The sequence below is a fragment of the Hoplias malabaricus genome, chromosome 10 (genome assembly GCF_029633855.1).
Source record: "Hoplias malabaricus isolate fHopMal1 chromosome 10, fHopMal1.hap1, whole genome shotgun sequence".
Taxonomy (NCBI): Eukaryota; Metazoa; Chordata; class Actinopteri; order Characiformes; family Erythrinidae; genus Hoplias; species Hoplias malabaricus.
Genome location: NC_089809.1, coordinates 25,000,125 through 25,018,499, shown reverse-complemented (window position 1 = coordinate 25,018,499; position 18,375 = coordinate 25,000,125). Strand labels below are relative to the sequence as shown.

Genomic DNA, 18,375 nt, shown 5'->3' with positions numbered 1-18,375 from the left:
TTTACTTTTGGTTCATGAACGTGGCACATGTTCACCATCATTTTGTTATCTACTGTTTTCACTCTCACGTCCATACCCTCAAACTGCTGCCATAATGTTAACCTACTTAACATTATTCATTTAACCAGCATTACACATTTTAAGGCAAATACTAACATAATGGCTGTTGTCTATCTGGTGTGTTGTAACTGCATCATAAACAGGTTTGATATATGGGTGTGTGAAGTCAGAGGGTGTAGCAGCATGAGGTTTTAATTTCTGAGTGGGTGTTGGAGTCTAAAATGTTTGGGAACTGCTAGCCTGTTACAACGCACAACACATATTGTCAAAATGTAGCACGCAGCCTTGACTTGAGATTCTCTGCACCTTAACAGCCTTCCAACATCAAAACAGATGCAGATTCTTCTAAAGCAGGAAGAGTAGTTAAGGACAAGAAGAACGTCCTTGCTTTTATAGTTAATTATTTTGTTTCACATGCAAAAATATTTTTTTGGATGGGTGCAGGAAGGGGAAAATTAGGAGCCACTTGTAAGAGGTAATGAGCTACTTACAGCCAAATAAAGCGCGGCGTAGACGCTGAGGGCTGCCTCTTTGGAGGGGAAAGTTTTGCGGGCACGCAGGATGTCATCCTCGTTGCCAGTGCAGGCCTCCTGGTGGCTGATGTAGCGTAGGGCCTGCTGGCAGCCCAGCGCTGTGTAGTTGGGCTTACATACTGTGAGGAAGTGAGGAGCCAGGTTTCCTGTCACCACTTGACCAGCGTTTACAAAGATGTCTGTAGTGAAGAGGCCAAACATGTACACACCTGTAGGAAAAAGAGAAAACTGAATAAGGCCAACTCTTATTTTTTCAGGGAGGCATATCAACTGATTTACTGTAGCCCATAGCAAAGCACCAAGATACTAAGATATGGTAGCATCTTTCTGCAAATCAAATACTATAGTCCCTTTTTGTGCCCATTTTGGCAAAACAGATTTTGTTACTTCCAGTTTTATAAATAACACATTTCTATCTAAATTAACATTACTGAAGAAAATGCACAGTTCAGTAGAGGGACCTACTGAAATGTAAACATTGTATTCCTTATATGGCTACAGTGAAGAAGAAAAAAAATTCAAATGATGTCGTGTAACTACAGGCTCTGCTGGAGGTGTGCCTACATGTAAACACTATCATTATTATGTGTCTAACAATTAAGACTTCTATGGTTCTATGTAAACCTGCAAATAAAGAATTGAAGTACATTTCTGCCTGACACTGAACACGTTTAAATTTAGCTCTTCCAGAGCATGAGATAATGTGCACTCTAGAGCAATCTCAAAATTGTTGAATGCATTGTGAAGCTGTCGCATCCCTGTGCAATTCCGACAAGCTGCATATTCAAAGCTCTCAAAGAAAGAGACAAAAGGTCTGTTTCAGTATGGCATGGATTCCATTTGAGAGAAATATATACATTTAAATTGGACTTGGATTCAATGCACAATTACAAAGAAAAACAGCTGATCACGAACAGCATGACGAAAGCCATTTGGAGTCGCTGGATTATAGCGTTTAGAATCAAAACATCGCCCAAAACAAAACATAATTGGCCAAAGCTTCCATGCAGGCTTCCAGCCTGTCATGAGTTTGTGTCCATGCATCCACACAAAGCATTTCCTACTTTGAAGAGCATTTTGCTGTCAGACATTAACTATGCCAAGTCTTCACTGTCAGCAGTAGAGAACGCCTTGTTTCTTTCCTCTGTTCTGAAATGTCACATACTCACTGCCAGGTTTCCATTTTCCACCTTAATTGAGCTCAAAAGCTAAAATGACAGAGCCATTATTAAAGGCATCAGACTTGAGTCAACAGTGTGTCACTTCATAGGCTTGAACAAAACTCATTTAAATGACATTAACAAAACTCCAATTAACACTAATACTATTAGTCAGAGGATAAATCGACAGTTTTTAGGGCAAAAGATACAGCAAAACTAATTCTGGCACCAAGCCACAGAGGATAAGTCTTGTCTTATTAGACTGATGTGCCTAATTGCACTCAATTACTTTGTGCAGTATAAAAAAAAGACGTGTAGATTTAAAGCAGCAATCAAGAATTGCCAGAACAGCACCATGGCTGCCTGAAATGATCTCTTGATCGAGCTTGATCAAGAGCTGAAAATAGGAGGAATATATATTTTACTGTGTGCAATGGTGCAGCCTTATTGTTGGTTAAAAGCTGCTGCTGTTGTTAGCTGGCAGCTACAGCAACTACTGACTGGGGCTTTAAAAGGTCTTCTGTTGGCACCACATTGATCCCATTCCCTGTCATGTAGGCAGTGTTGTTGAAAGTGTCTGGGTGGCCTTGATAACTTTGATGCTGACTGGGGTTCACTGCAACAGACTGCAGTGCTGGGCCCTGGCTCCAGATCAAAGCTGCAGGTGCAATGCTCAGCATGGTCCACAAATGGAAACACACAGACAGTGTGGGAGTCTAAATGGGCCCCATCATGTATAAATATTGGCTTTTCAGTGCAGGAAAAAAAACTACACCTTGGCATCCATCAAAGATGTTAAGTAATTATATTTTATTGTGTCTGTGTGTTGTACTAAAGCAGTGTCTCAAACAGTTTATGCTGTAGTCTCTTCAGTATTTGGGAGAATCAATCTTGGCCGCATATCAAAGGGAATAAGTGATTCTGGCCAGGGTTGAGCTTTTTTACAAATTATATAATAATAACAATAATAAAAAAAAAACAGTCAAACATGTTTTATATAACTTAAGTTACATAATTTTATATAACTTTTTTCTTTCCTTAAAAATGCAGTTGACACTGAGTTACTCAGTCACTTGCAGTAGAGGGTCAATGGAGCTGCATAACACACTGCAGCACAAACAAGCTTTGAAGTCATCTTAAAATGCTCATTCTTCCCAGCTCTCTGTTTTCATTTTGGGAGTATAACCTAACAAGGAGTCTCTTAGAGGGGGCAGGAGAATAGAGAAATATAAACAGCGGAAGCAGATCAAGAGAGCTTTTCTAAGTTAGGCATAAGCATGTCATGGACCCACAGCCATTTTCTAAATTTAATCTCTCATGAAGAACAGCACTATGAGAGTTATTATGTAAATAATAAGAGGTGGTGACTCTAGGTCATGAATCAAATGGCTTCATTTAAACACTATCTGTTCACAAGCAAAGACTTGGGATTACAAGAACCACAGATACTAGCAAAATGCTGATGGAAATGTCACGATGTGTTTCTTTAGCAATATAACAATAGTCAAGGGTATAATGAATACAGGATTAAAGAAATTCTTTTGTTTCTGTTTAAGAAAAATCCCTTTCAAGGTGAAAACAGGCAGGTAACTCAACTCTGAACAAACCTCATACTGAAAGCTCTGGAACAGGGACAGGCACAATTACTTGATTAAAAGATACAGGGGTTGGACAGTGAAACTGAAACACTTGGTTTCAGACCACAATAATTTATTAGTATGGTGTAGGGCCTCCTTTTGCGGCCAATACAGCGTCAATTCGTCTTGGGAATGACATATACAAGTCCTGCACAGTGGTCAGAGGGATTTTAAGCCATTCTTCTTGCAGGATAGTGGCCAGGTCACTACGTGATGCTGGTGGAGGAAAACGTTTCCTGACTCGCTCCTCCAAAACACCCCAAACTGGCTCAATAATATTTAGATCTGGTGACTGTGCAGGCCATAGGAGATGTTCAACTTCACTTTAATGTTCACCAAACCGATCTTTCACCAGTCTTGCTGTGTGTATTGGTGCATTGTTATCCTCATACATGGCACCGCCTTCAGGATACAATGTTTGAACCATTGGATGCACATGGTCCTCCAGAATGGTTCAGTAGTCCTTGGCTGTGATGCGCCCATCTAGCACAAGTATTGGGCCAAGGGAATGCCATGATATGGCAGCCCAAACCATCACTGATCCACCCCCATGCTTCACTCTGGGCATGCAACAGTCTGGGTGGTACGCTTCTTTGGGGCTTCTCCACACCGTAACTCTCCCGGATGTGAGGAAAACAGTAAAGGTGGACCCATCAGAGAACAATACATGTTTCACATTGTCCACAGCCCAAGATTTGCGCTCCTTGCACCATTGAAACCAATGTTTGGCATTGGCATGTGTGACCAAAGGTTTGGCTATAGCAGCCCAGCCGTGTATATTGACCCTGTGGAGCTCCCGATGGACAGCTTCCTCTTGCGTCCACAGTTAATCCTGTTGGATGTGTTTTGTGCTTCTTGGTGGTATGCTGACCCTGTTGGATGCGTTTCGTCCTTCTTGGTGGTATGCTGACCCTGGATACCGTGGCTCTTGATACATCACAAAGACTTGCTGTCTTGGTCACCGATGCGCCGGGCAAGACATGCACCAACAATTTGTCCTCTTTTGAACTCTGGTATGTCACCCATAATGTTGTGTGCATTGCAATATTTTGAGCTCTTACCCTCTGCTAACTGAACCTTCACACTCTGCTCTTACTGGTGCAATGTGCAATTAATGAAGACTGGCCACCAGGCTGGTCCAATTTAGCCATGAAACCTCCCACACTAAAATAACAGGTGTTTCAGTTTCATTGTCCAACTCCTGTATCTTCTCAGTGAAAGAGGAAATATTAATTGGAAATTCACATTATATTTTAAATTCTCCTTCTGATCCCTCTAAAAGAAAAGAGATCTGGAAGGTATGTGCAGTCACATTTTACCATTAGCCACACCGTGCATATGTACATTACACATTCAAATATAGCTTTCTGTACAAGAACGTTTTTGATTCAATAACTTAAGAATCAATTCAGCGCTGTTGAGTTCTGGGCTCTGGGGAGGCCAGTCCATTGTTCCAATTACACCAACAGCTTCTTGGTTCGATTGTAAGATTATCTGTTGTCTCTTACCGCTTGTCTTTATCAGCTATTGTAAATTGTTCAGTGCTAGGTTGGACAGACACCTTTTTTTCAGATCAAATGTAAAAGTGTTTCTGTCGCTCATAATGAAAGTTTTATGAACTGTGTCTGATGGGGAAATGTTTGGCAGTCTTTCCTATATCTTTTGACATTGCTTTTTTTTTTAAATACACTTTTTAATAATTTTTGCTGTGTTTCATAAAAGATTGTCCTTTGTGTTTCGCATTACTTAAGCAAGAGTATCTTACATATAATTTCTGTAAAATATCTTCTTTGGCTAATTTATATGCACATCATAAAAGACATTTTCATCTCAGGTGTGTTTGGGGAATTGACTGTGTGAACGTTAGTGTCTCTTTGAAGGGTAAGGTAATGTCAGAGACACCTATGGGAACAGCTTTTGTTGGGAAGGACACAGTAAGTTTTTTTTTGTTTTTTTAATGACTAACAAGATTGTTAAAGTGGCAGTAGGGTCTATTATTCATTGTGGTAATGTTCTGTTAAACACGCAGCTTTGATAATTGTCAAAACAATTGATAGATATCTCAATGTATTACCGTAATCTGCAGTGATAGCATAAATTGAGAATAATGGGGAAGGTGAGAAGAATCATGTTCATTGGAGTGCTGATCTAGCAGATGCCTTTAGTGGGGTTAAGATAATTCTCTTGACACTCTGAGGAAGGCTTAGGAGAAACTCTTCATCTGATCAGCTAATGCCTTCAGATCCCTGCTTCACTGCGGTCCACAGCACTGCACACTTCTCAGCTACTTTGAAATCCACAGTAAGTGCAGGCTCCATGGGAAGTCCGCCCACAGTTAACCAGTACCATTATTACATGCCTAATAATTAAGACTTTTAGAAAGCTTCCATGTAAAAAGAGAATGTGCATATAATGATTAATATTTAACATGCATTGCAGTGAAGTAATTTGGAGGAAAAATAGGGTTGAGTATAGAATGAAGCCCATTTGACTGTGTAAATGCAGGACTTAACAAAAGACGGGAGTGGATTTCCTCTGAGGATCAGGCTAATAATCCCCTTCACTAAAGTATCTTAGCTCGTAGGGCCATAAGAAAGCAAAAGAGCAAGCTATACGCAGCCTCTTCTCCATCCTTTCTCTTTTCTATCAGCTTGAGAAACATGACCAAAGCAGGACCTTTAGTAGCATTAAAAACAAAGTGCTATGTCCGCTATGACCTGCATTATAACGCACTGTATTATACTAATGACATACCCAAAAAGCGGAAGGTCCGGCGCACCAGAGGATTGAGGTAACAGCAGTCGCCGGTCACTATGGTCTTCTTTCTAGTGTCCAGATCTTTGGATGTATACTGCATCAGGAACAGCACTGCTTCCGTCACTGTTATCTAAAATGCAGTGAAATCAGAGAGGGAAAAACAGAAAATGAATAACTCATACCCTCCTAATGGCTGCAGAAATAAACTAGAGTTTCACAGTCTAAAGCGAGCAGTCACACGCCTGTCAAAACAAAGTCATAATACAAAATGAAACGTATGGCCAGCCACTTAAACAATCTCCATCTGTAAACCACCTGCTGAATTCGCCACACCATACTGAGGAAGATTAACTTGGCTTAGGCAGTCAGTTTACATTACTGAGGTACTGAGGGAAGACACACAGGTGTCTACTGTCCAGAGGTAAACCTGCAGATGAGTGGGAGCCCAAGGCATGAGCCTTTCCCATTTTTTTTAAAATGCAACATACGCTAGCTCATTTATCTGGCAGGTTTTGAGGGCATGAACAGGTGGGATGTTAGACAATAGATACAGTGGTCCAGCAAACTAGAGACTGGAGCAGTCACTAGTGTGTGAAATGCTATAATTGAAAAAAAGTGTCTGCCGTTGCCAATGGAGACCAGAAAAAGAAAGGGAGCATAAAATAGGAGAGGTGTTTCAATTATTCTCTCCCTGCATTGCAGGACTCCATGGATAGCTGCTTCATAGCTAAAGCTTTTTAGAGTTTGGCCTATAGACTCATACACTTTGGAATTTGCAAAGAACCATTAGAAAAATGACTTTTTTTTTTTCTTTTTTTTTTGCTGAAGTTTATGACGCATATGCAAACCATGAATCATAATTGTAGCTTGCTTTGTGCATATTTTCTTTGTGCATCATTAGTGAAAGCCACTTAACTTAAGCGTAGTCTAATCTAAAATGTGTGCCCGCTTTTACGCAATACAGAGCTTTCTCATGCTGTTAACCGTGACTGCAAAATTTAATCTGAGTTAAAGTAGAAAAATATCCTAACGAATCAAACCATTGTCTGTGGTTCTCAAAGCCCTCCATAACAGACTCCTTAACGATGACATTTCTTAAAAAGTAAGATATCCTAATCTTATGTGGTGTTAAAGTACATTATTTTCTAAATAACCAATGATACTTTCACTAAATGATGCGCTAGCTGTGAGTATAATGTTTGTAAACTTGCATGCTCGAAATTCCTAAAACCAGTTACATGTCTGCAGCTATGTGAAGGAAAAGGTTAACTGAAAAACTCCTGTGCTCTGAAAACACACAAGATCACACAACAAATAAGGACAAAATAGGCTCTTAATTGTACATAATGCACATAATAACTCTAAAGCATTATTGTAATTACCTCTTTTCTGGTTTAAAAAAATAAAAGATAAAAATCACAATCACAGTGCTCAAGGCTCATTAGTCAGTCTAAGATGGAAACAAGAATTAAAATTCACAGATATACAACAGAACCCACATTAAGGACAACAAAAATTTATCAAAAATCATCCACACATTTGAATTTTTGAGTAAGAACTGTTGGATCAGTAATCAGCAATTAGGGGATAAATCATATAACCCACATAAAAAAAAAAAACCTCCACATCCCCAGATATGATATTCAAGCATGTTTTAATCTAATGTAATCATCTCTCTAAATTAGCTTGCTACGTTGTCCCTAATGACACCATGTTATGAGCCAGGAAAGGCTCATAAGACATATGAAACCAGCCAAAGTGTTTTTTAAAATAACTATCACACTTAAAAATCGATGGTTCTACACAGGTTCTTTATTAAAGAAAATGGTTCTATATTGAACCCTGGACACTTGAAGAACCTTTTGCATGATTAAAGGGTTGTTTGCATCATGAAGGGGTTCTTCAGATTGATGAAGAATGTGCTATTTATGGTCATATAAAGCTTGGCATCGTAACAATAGAGGAACCCTTTTTGGTGCCGTATAGAAACCTTTTCTAAACGGTGTTATATAGAACCATCTACAATACATTCTCCATCAATCTGAAGAAGCCCTTCACAATGCAAAGAACCCTTTAATCATGCAAAATGTTTTTCAAGTTTTCAAGGTTCTATATAGAAACATTTCCTTCACAAACGGACCATTGTAGAAGCATCGTTTTTAAGAGTAGACTAACAACTGGACAGCTGAATATGCTGGAAGGGGGTGTTAAATATTCAGACCTGCATGCCAGCTAACATCTGCATAGTATAACAGCATAACGCTAATTAATGGAGGGAGGCCTCGGATGGCTGAGGCATCGCTGGGGCATAAACTGGCAATTTCCCAATGATACGGCTGCCACCTCTGTACATTTTTAGTCACTACTGTTTGTAAATATATGGTTTCTGCCTCTGTTGATTTGTTGTGTCCTGCCAATGGAGTAAGGTATCACGCTTTCAAGTTGTATTAAACAAAGTAGGTTTACTGGTGTCGTGTCTAATCTCTTGTCTAATATCCCTCATTGAATATGGGAAAATGATCCACTCAGCCCTCATTTTCATTCAGATGCCGCTGTTGAAACAGTTTTAAAACTTGCCTGCGATTAACTGCCAAAAGAGCAAAATAATACTTTGATTTTTGGCCAAAAAAACTTCTGTAGCAAAAACTTCAGGGCACCTCAACGGAATAAAACAGGTGGATCGTAATAAAAGGAAATGTTTTTGCTTGAAGCTTGAGAGAAAATTCACTTTTCAACAGGAACATGATTCCAGGCACAAGATCAAAGCAACACACACTAACAAAAAAGGACAATGTCCTAAAATGACAGAGTTAAAGTTAATCTAAGTATTACATCCCTGAAAATATATATTTTTGGAATTCTAGTCTGCTAATATTACCCTGCTAACCTGGCCAAACCTGTCAAACCGTATGGAGAAAAAAGAATAATGGACAAAGCTATGGTTATGCATGAGATTTATAGAACCAAACTATAAACATTTTTGCTGGTTATTAATGGATCATTGGAATCATAACTGCCAACATATTTGCAAATAATGTTGCAAGAACCTGAATACATCTGCAAGCATAGTATATTGGAGTCATAAGACAGATTGCAGGGGCATGAAAAGAGTCCCCCTGCTTGTTAACTTTTGAGCTTTGCTGGTCTCAGGGCAGTAGACCCTGTCTTCTCCATTGCCTTGCTCAGTAGAGCTTTGGCCTGCTCCTGACACACAGGAACCCATAGCTGTGGCTCCGGGCCACTCCAGTGCTGCCAGTGTGATTTATGAGAGCCTGGAGCCCATCTTCACGCTGCTCACCCATGGATGAGCTCCTAGAGACTTCACATATATAGGACAGATAGTCTTTTCCAAAACTAGGAAACCAAGACACACACACACACACAGACAGACACACACATTCTGGCATAGAGACACACAGGTTAAAAAAGAGCATGAAAGATCTGCTGTTCGGACCAAATCCCTCTTTTTTAACATCAGCAAAACAGCTCAAGGCTTCACCACACAGCAGAATCTGGGTTACGTGCTTCCAGAGAAAGAGTGTGATGCAAATAACCTCTTTAATTTAAATCTGAAATTAAATAGTAATTATCCTGCTACATATTTCACTGCTGTAATAAATGAAAAAAAAAAAAAAACTGTGGTTGGTGTAGCGTAATGGGTAGCACTTCAGTTTTCTGCAGAGCAGATTAGGGTTTGATCCCCTGCACAGGTAAACACACAATACCACGCTAATAAAAGTCCTTGGGCCACTTAACAGCATAGTCACCTTCCATTTGAAAGAAAATTAAGATTGAAAGTCTCTGAGGAGGTACGCTGGAGCAACATGTAGTGTCGCTTTCACACACCTCCAGGGTCCCGGGGTTGTGTCGGCATGGGTAGGTGTGAGTGACCTGGTGAGGGTGTGTTGACCTGTTAAGGGCTTGCTCCCCATAAAGAGTGTGTTCCTGCCTTGCTCCAAGTGAGTCCGTGTAGGCACCCGATTCACCTTGAGACTGAGGCAAGTGAAGCACTAAGTGAAGCAATTAAAATTGAATGAATGAATGATAATCTCTGAATAAGACCATCTATCAAATGCCAGTAATGGAATAAAATATACTGAATAATATTAAATATAGGGCTGCAACTAATGATTATTTTGATAATCGATTAATCTGTCGATTATTTTTTCAATTAATCAATTATTAATCGGATAAAAAGGAAGACAAGCCAAATTTGGTTTCCTGTCTGTTACTAGCATATTCAGGATACCATCAGTGAGAACAGCTGCTTGCTGTAGTGTGCAGATCTTCTTCAAAACATAGTCAGCAATGCTGGGCTGTTTTTATCTGAGGTGAGAGAGAAAGTGTAGATATGAACATACACCTTTTTTAAGTTAATAACTACTGATCTAAAATGCAGACAACATCCATCCATCCATCCATTATCTGTACCGCTTATCCAATTTAGGGTCGCGGGGGGTCCAGAGCCTACCTGGAATCATTGGGCGCAAGGCGGGAATACACCCTGGAGGGGACGCCAGTCCTTCACAGGGCAACACAGACACACACACATTCACTCACACACTCATACCTACGGACACTTTCGAGTCGCCAATCCACCTGCAACGTGTGTTTTTGGACTGTGGGAGGAAACCGGAGCACCCGGAGGAAACCCACGCTGACACGGGGAGAACACACCAACTCCTCACAGACAGTCACCCGGAGCGGGAATCGAACCCCCAACCTCCAGGCCCCTGGAGCTGTGTGACTGCGACACTACCTGCTGCGCCACCGTGCCGCCCTATGCAGACAACAATGCAGGCAAATTGAAATTACATAAATGGATATTGGGTGATGCTGCCATGTGCTGAGAATAAAATGGAAATTTCATCTAACACATATGATCAGATATTGTTAAGATATTTAAGATTTTAGAGAACAAATGTTGTAATTTTATAAGGAAAACACACCCTACCATTATTAAAAATTAGTGTTTACATGAAGAATTAACCCAACCGTTACATTAATTTTATATTTATCAATATTTAACACAACGTATGTAATATACACTTATAATGTAATATACACTTGGCTGTGATACTCAAACACTAACACACAATGCCAGTCAAAAAAGACCTTGAAAAAGGCTTTAAATATATTATTTTAAAAAATGTTTGGATTTTTTAAACTCTGAATGTAACTGCCGCCACATTTAAGGTGGAACGGAAAACTCACTAAATACAAGAGTGATATAAATTTACTAAAAATGAGACATCTTGTTTAACTACTCTAGCAGGCTCTAGTGACATTGAGTGAGAGAAAAAATAGAACTTGTCGCTAACGTTAGCTTGACTAAAACTATGGCTTATTTTGGAACTGCTGGTCGAGCTGACACATTTAAGGTATAAGAGAAAACTCGGGGGGAAGCTGAGGCTTGTTCGCTAAACGCGAGTGTAATATCATTGTACTAAGAAAACAAATGTTGTTTAACTACTCTAGCAGGCTCTAGTAACATTGAGTGAGAGAAAAACTAGAATTAACTTACTACACTTAATCTCTTTCACACATAGCTCCAACAGGCTTCATTTTCAGGCGCTCATGCAGTGATGTTGTGCTGCCGTGCCATGTGAGATCAGCTGTGCACATTTTGCACCTAACACTGTTCCTTGAAGGCGTTAATGTAAAGTGTTCCCATACTTTTGATGACTGGGGTCGTACATTTTTCTCTCTGCTTGTACTAACATTATCCTCTGCTGTGACCACCTCCGGCATTTTCCAAACCCTTCTTCTAGAGTTCGTCACGTGTAGCAACTGTACCTATGTGTAAAATAACTTAGACCCAACTAATCGATTATTAAATTAGTTGCAAACTATTTTAACAATCGATTTTAATCGATTAGTTGTTGCAGCCCTAATTAAATACAATTAATATTTTTGCTTTCAAATCCTTGACCTAATATAGGATGTGTCAAAACACTCACAGGGCACTTATCACAAATAACAAAGACTGGCCCGGGTGCTACCTTCCTGAGAATTCAAAAGAAGCAGATCTGATCTGAATGCTCACTTGCATATCGCTGACATCTGTGACTTACATATGATTCATATGCTGCATTAGGCAACATTGTGCTAACGCTCAAAGAAAGACACTCTACACAGAGCTGACATGCAGGCTTAAATACCATCCTCATTCTTTAAACAGTATAAAAGAGAACAGGTCCGCACAGATGGAAGTGACACCATACCAGCACTTACACAAAGAGCTAATCTGCATGAGAACAAACAGAGGCTAAGCCCTCAGTTCTGAGCTCTGAGAGTGAGGCTCACCATCTCCCCTGATAGCAGCCTCTGCTACAGCAATGCACAGCCTTAGCAGCCTGTCACCTCCACTGCAATCACACGCCATGATGAGGCTTCAGGAGCAGAGAAGGGGAAGTGGCTCTGCCAAAGCCTATACCTATGCTCTCACGCCTGGAGAATACAGCACATTTCCAAGACTCTATTGTGATTGCTGCAGGGGCCCAGCTCTGCTGGGACAGCCACTTTTGCAGCTGCTGTAGCTGCTTTTAGTTCCTGGTTAGTGTTTAACCTAACCTACCCTCTTAAAAATAAATGTTCTTGCCTTGGTCATACAGTTAAAGTTTGAAATAGAACATTTCAAATTTGCCAAGTTTCCTTAAAACAAAAGGCTTTTCAGACTCACATTTACAAAATATTTTAAAAGGAATATTTAGCCCAGACTTAGTTATTTATCAAAGATACTTTTGTTGTTTTAATAATCCATGTTTCGTTAGGCACAATATCCCGAAAACTATTGTCTTGTCCCGGTTTTCTATAAGGTCACATAGACTTGGTGGTGTGGTTTACCGCACTTTATAACCTAGTGTAAACTATAAAACTGAAAAGTTTACTGTATAGACAAGCACTGCCATTTTAAACAATCTAGGGCAGTGGTCACCAACCTTTTTACATACAAGATCACCCTTTAAAATCTGAACAAATGAAAGATCTACCAGCGTAAATGCCATGCTTAGGCTGCTTAAAAACAAAGCTGTGTACGTCCCCATCGCCTCCAATAACATAAAATTAAACTGTTTACTTACTTCATTAATGTACAGCTGAGGGTTGGCTGTGGTACTTAGTGCCTGAGGAAACAGGTGTTCTGACATGTTGTGCTACTGATAACGATCCTACAGCAGCCCTACGCATGCTCCACAATTTTTAATGTTTTCATGTTTTTCATTGGATATGTGTTTTCCTCCGGTGCATTATACGATCTTAGCTTACTGTTATTTGCTTCAGCATTCCAAAAATGCCATCGTGTTGGATCAGACAGGGCAGATGCAGAGCCGCAGCACTATTGGTCAGGGACACAAATTTGCGCGTCAGCTTTCGTGGACACGAACCCTTTGTGACCGCGGCTCTATGTGTCCCTGCTTAAGTAGCTCGCGACCCACTGCAGATACAGAATGACACAGCTATAGTAACTTAAATGACATAACTGAAGCAGCCATGGTTTATCGTGATCAACTTGCATTGTCTTGGAGGTCGACCTGTCGATTGCGATCAACTGGTTGGCGACCACTGGTTTAGTGGCTGCCTGTTGAATGTTGCTACAGCATGAATTTTTGTTTATTTTAAAACATTTCTGGAAATCTAAACAATAAAAAAAAAGTCTTTCCAAATTTAACAATCCCTAGTGAGTGTTTTGAGAGTGTATTTATGGAAAGGAATTTGGTAATTATTGACTGTTTCTCTGTAGCTCCAGTGCAAAAATACAAAAGCAAAACAAGGGCATCAAACATGTCTGGGCTGCTGAAGTATATATGGAGCTGTGAAAAACTCTGCATATTCAATCTTTTCAGAGGCATTCTTATTATAGACCCCTACATAGAACGACTCTTTAGGTCAGTGATTTTCAAGAAGCTCTTTAGCTATCACTAGACTGCCCACATTTTTCTCAAAACCATCTGATTTAAGAACCACTGTCTAGTGGATAGAAAATCATTATCCTATGGCATCCCTCCCAAGAACCTTTTTGGCACCTGTATTGTCAGTCAATATGCCAATACAGTTTAGATACTCTATACTATATAAAGTCTAAATCTCTGGTCTGAGAGAGAGAGAGGGAGGCAGAGAGGAAGAGAGAAAGATGCAGACAGACAGAGAAAGCATTAATATGCACTCACAGTGATGCTGATAAATGCTACTTATGGCCCACTCTACATGGCTTGATAACAATCAGTCCTTCAATTATGATGGAAACAGGCACATCAGGGATAGTGACAGTTCTTCATTGAAAGAGGACGTTTAAGACAGTGGGAAAATGCTGTTTTCTCTGATTTGTTTTCGTTCAGAAGCTCTGCATGTTTTAAGATGGAATTGTATGTTTAAAGACAAAAAGACTGTTGTTTGTATGTGGCTGAAATTTAACTTGTCCAAGTTTCCATCCACTGTTTGAATTACCACAAAAACATTTTTAACTGTGAACGTTATCTTAAATGTTCAAAATAATACCAGTACAAATGGTATCAGTAAAGCCATATGCACTGTCTATATTGTTGGGAAAGAAAGTATTTACATTACCCATAGCCAAAAAGGCAGAGCAGAGATCAATTAAGGCTGAATCATAGAGCTAGTGCATTTGAACATCTGTCAGAGTCTCTGTGACCTGTGAAATGACTGATAGAAAGCAAATAGGAACTCCATTTTCCAGATCTAACGAAGAAGAAACAGCATGCTGCGTATCCATTTCCTAGCAGCACACAGCTCACAATGTTGCTGTAAAACCGAATACAAGAAAGCCTGCACCACAGACTGTGCTCATCAGTCAGGTAAAGGAAAAGTAGCTGCTCTTTTTACTTTCTTCTCTTATAAATAAGGTGCTTAAAATGTGAGGTTACTGAGGTCTTTCATAAGCATACTGGATGGGGAGGGACAAAATCCTTTAAAAATTAAGCCAACTCTAGGCGTTGAGATTTTAGTTGCTCCAGGCAAATTTTCACTCATTACTTTTTCAGAGGACCACAGGATAATATTTCAGTCGCCCTCAAACTGGCAAGTGCACTGAAATACTAATCACTGCGAGTAGGATGTTCAAAAAGAGGGTGATTTGCATAAGGTCATAAATAAATTAAGACCACTGAGGTGGAACGGTCAGGGAATTAAACACAACCAAGGGATGGGAAGATTTCAGCATAATAACTGGGAATTAAGTTATACAACCTAGAAACCATTTGTACTTACACCAAGGCTTACTCGCTAAATTCACTGGTCCTGCAGAACTGTGATGTATCCTACAGGGTTTTCCGGTAGTGAATGGGGATGTATCGTAGAGGTTCTCCTGCTAGACAACAGGAATTAATGCTAGAGGTTTTCTGGTAGTTCTCCATAAATTACAGCCAAGAGCTTGGAAAAGTATCAGTGATGTCATTAATATTTATAACGCATATTGTGCTTCCCTCCCCCTCACATGTTTTCAAATGGTTTGTTTTCAGCTGGCACACTCCGATTTATGTTTTTATTCATGAGACACACACATGATATCTTGTGTAAACACTCAGAAACAACAAAAAATCCAGAAACTGAGAGACTGGTTTGTGGGGCTTATGAATACTCAGACTAAATTACTTGAAATCAGGTAAAAATGGGGCTAACAAAACAATGTATTACCACAAACTTAAGAACAGAAAGTTCCAAAGAGATTCTTTCATGCAGACTGAGAAGAGAGATTTGACATACCCTCCCTTAAAAACAAAAATGCAAGCCAATAATAAAAGAATATATAGGCAATGTATCTAGATCAGACCAGCTCTGGCTAGTGGCTACAAATAGTGTGTTTCTTTAAAAATGGAATGTGTCAGACTGCCCTAGTTTCTTGAAACCTTGACATTCTCTCACCAATACATTTTTTTGTTCATTTTATCTGTTCTACTGGTTTTGGCAGTGTAAGAATTTCAGGTAGCAGTTGAACCACAGGGATTCACATACCTTCAGCATCCATAATTTAAGCCAACATTTTAAGTGATCTCAAACACAGAGGACAGTTTTATAGTTAAATCAAACACTATTAGTTAATGCAGCTTAATTTCCAAAATCAAGGCACAAAACGTCATACTCACTGTAGTGGGACAGGGATCAAACTGTTCATTAGGATATGTTCCAAGTGCTACAAACTCCTTTGTTCACTATTTACCACCATGCAGTTTTTGTTTTATTGGTCAAGCCTGGGTTTCCCAAAAACATCTTTGAAGAAAGAAGATTCTTGAGTGGTAGAGTGAACATCACACTGAACAATCTCCCTTCCTGTTAAGATGACCTTAGCACAAAGATGTTTTTGGGAAACTGTGCCCTGTGTGATCTTTATTACTAAGTTAACTGAAGTACATTTCATGCATTTTGTGTTTTATGGTAAATATTGAGAGGATAAATACAGAACTTTCTTTGTTATGCAGATGACACCCAAATATATCAGTAATTAATTCATTTAAGATCCACCCCTTGCTCATCTCGAAACCTGCTTATCACTAATCAAACAAAACCTTCTCATAATAAACAGCAACAAATCTGTTCTTATTGGCTCCAAGTCGACTCTCAATAAAACTCACCCTCTAACTCTTTACGTTGATGAGGTATCCGTCTTTCCATCCTCTCTTGTTTGTAATCTGGGTGTCTTCCTTGACTCAACTCTCTAGTTCAGTGCCCACATCAACTCTGTAATTAATCTCAATCTGCTGCTGAAACAGTTATCTTTCATCTCCAGTCGTTTCAACTACTGTAACTACCTTCTCGCTGGTATCTGCTCTTCCTCCATTCTCAAACTCCAGATAATCCAAAATTGTCACACACATCTCCACACCCGCATGCATCACTATATTACACCTGCAACATATTCACTGGCTTCCGGTAAAAAAAGCTCCTAACAATCTCCCTCCATGTCTGTCTGATCTTCTTCTTCCCTATAAACCATCCCATACACTCAGGTCTTCCACTGATGGGCTACTCACCTGTCTTCCTTACAACCTGCAAGGCTTAGTATCCAAGCATTTTCTAGATTGGTGCATCAAATCTGGAATTGTCTTCCTCCACTGGTTACCAACTTAAATCTCTGTCCATATTTAAATCTAATTTTAAATGATATTTTCATAATTGTTATACTTGTTATTTTTTCATAACTTATCTTTTTTCCATTGTGTATTACAAATTGTAGGCATCTTTGGGTTCCTGAAAATGTGCAATATATTATTATTATTATTACTTTTTTGGAATCTCTTATTTATGAACATTTCAAATAGGCTAAATCAATGATTCTCAATCCTGGTCCTGGAAAACCATGGTACTACACATTTTATAGTTTCTCCTGCTCCCAAAGCCCCTGATGCAACCCATGGACTAATTAGGAAGCTGCTCGTGAAGTGAACTTGGTATGTTGGAGCAGAGAAAGCACTATAATATGCAGGCCAGTGGTACTCCAGTCCAGAATCTAGCATCACTGGCTGAAATAATACATTTGGCCAATTGATCGGCTCTGCACCAGCTTAGGTTTTAGATATTGCTGCCATCAATTCCCTGTAGAAAGCTTTCATTTATTTTCCCGATCTTTAACTCTAACGGCCCACATTAACCAACCATTAAATTGTTAGGCTCATTTAACACAGAAGCGCTTGTTATGGGTATTGCAGTATAAATGACCTAGAACTATAGCTCTCAAGCCAAGATGATGTGCAGTCTATAAGCAGTGAGTTTAACACACACACTAGGTCTATTTTTCCCCTGATCCTACAATGCAGTGTGCCCATTACAATCATTACATTTGTAAAGCCAATTGAAATGGTTAGGATTTTCTAGATTGCCAACTACTACTTTGTAACTCCAGAGTGTATAATCTGCAAAAAGTATTCATTTTCTTTTTTTTCCCCTCAAAATTAAAATGAAGAAAATCATACAGCTAAGTGTAACAGTCAAATATACAATGTATCAAAAATTTAACCTTATTTTTCAGAAAAGCAACTAGCTTTTATTTGATCAATTATTATGATAAAAACTGATGAATTACCATTTTTTAAGGAATGATGAAGAGTAATCTCTTTGAACTGTTCATTTCAGTTTCATTATTTTTGAATGATTCTGATTTATTTTAGCATAGGCTATATCATACACCAAAATAGCAGTCTGTACTACAAACACTGTCTGTAATTGTTGAACTACAAAGTGCTCCTCTATGGTCTTTGAAGCTGATAAAATGGACAT

The 18,375-nt window shown here is 39.3% G+C and overlaps 1 protein-coding gene across 4 annotated transcripts in view; it reads right to left on the bottom strand.

Annotated features, from left to right (window-relative positions):
- The window catches only part of plppr5b (phospholipid phosphatase related 5b), an 80,268-nt gene that overhangs the window by 22,734 nt on the left and 39,159 nt on the right, over positions 1 to 18,375 (bottom strand). For all 4 annotated transcript variants that reach the window (XM_066683751.1, XM_066683753.1, XM_066683754.1 and 1 more), the window contains 2 exons: positions 6,145 to 6,277; positions 552 to 802 (listed from right to left, as the gene is read on the bottom strand). In XM_066683751.1, coding sequence (XP_066539848.1) covers positions 552 to 802; positions 6,145 to 6,277 — 384 coding nt within the window. The remainder of the gene's footprint in view (positions 1 to 551; positions 803 to 6,144; positions 6,278 to 18,375) is intronic.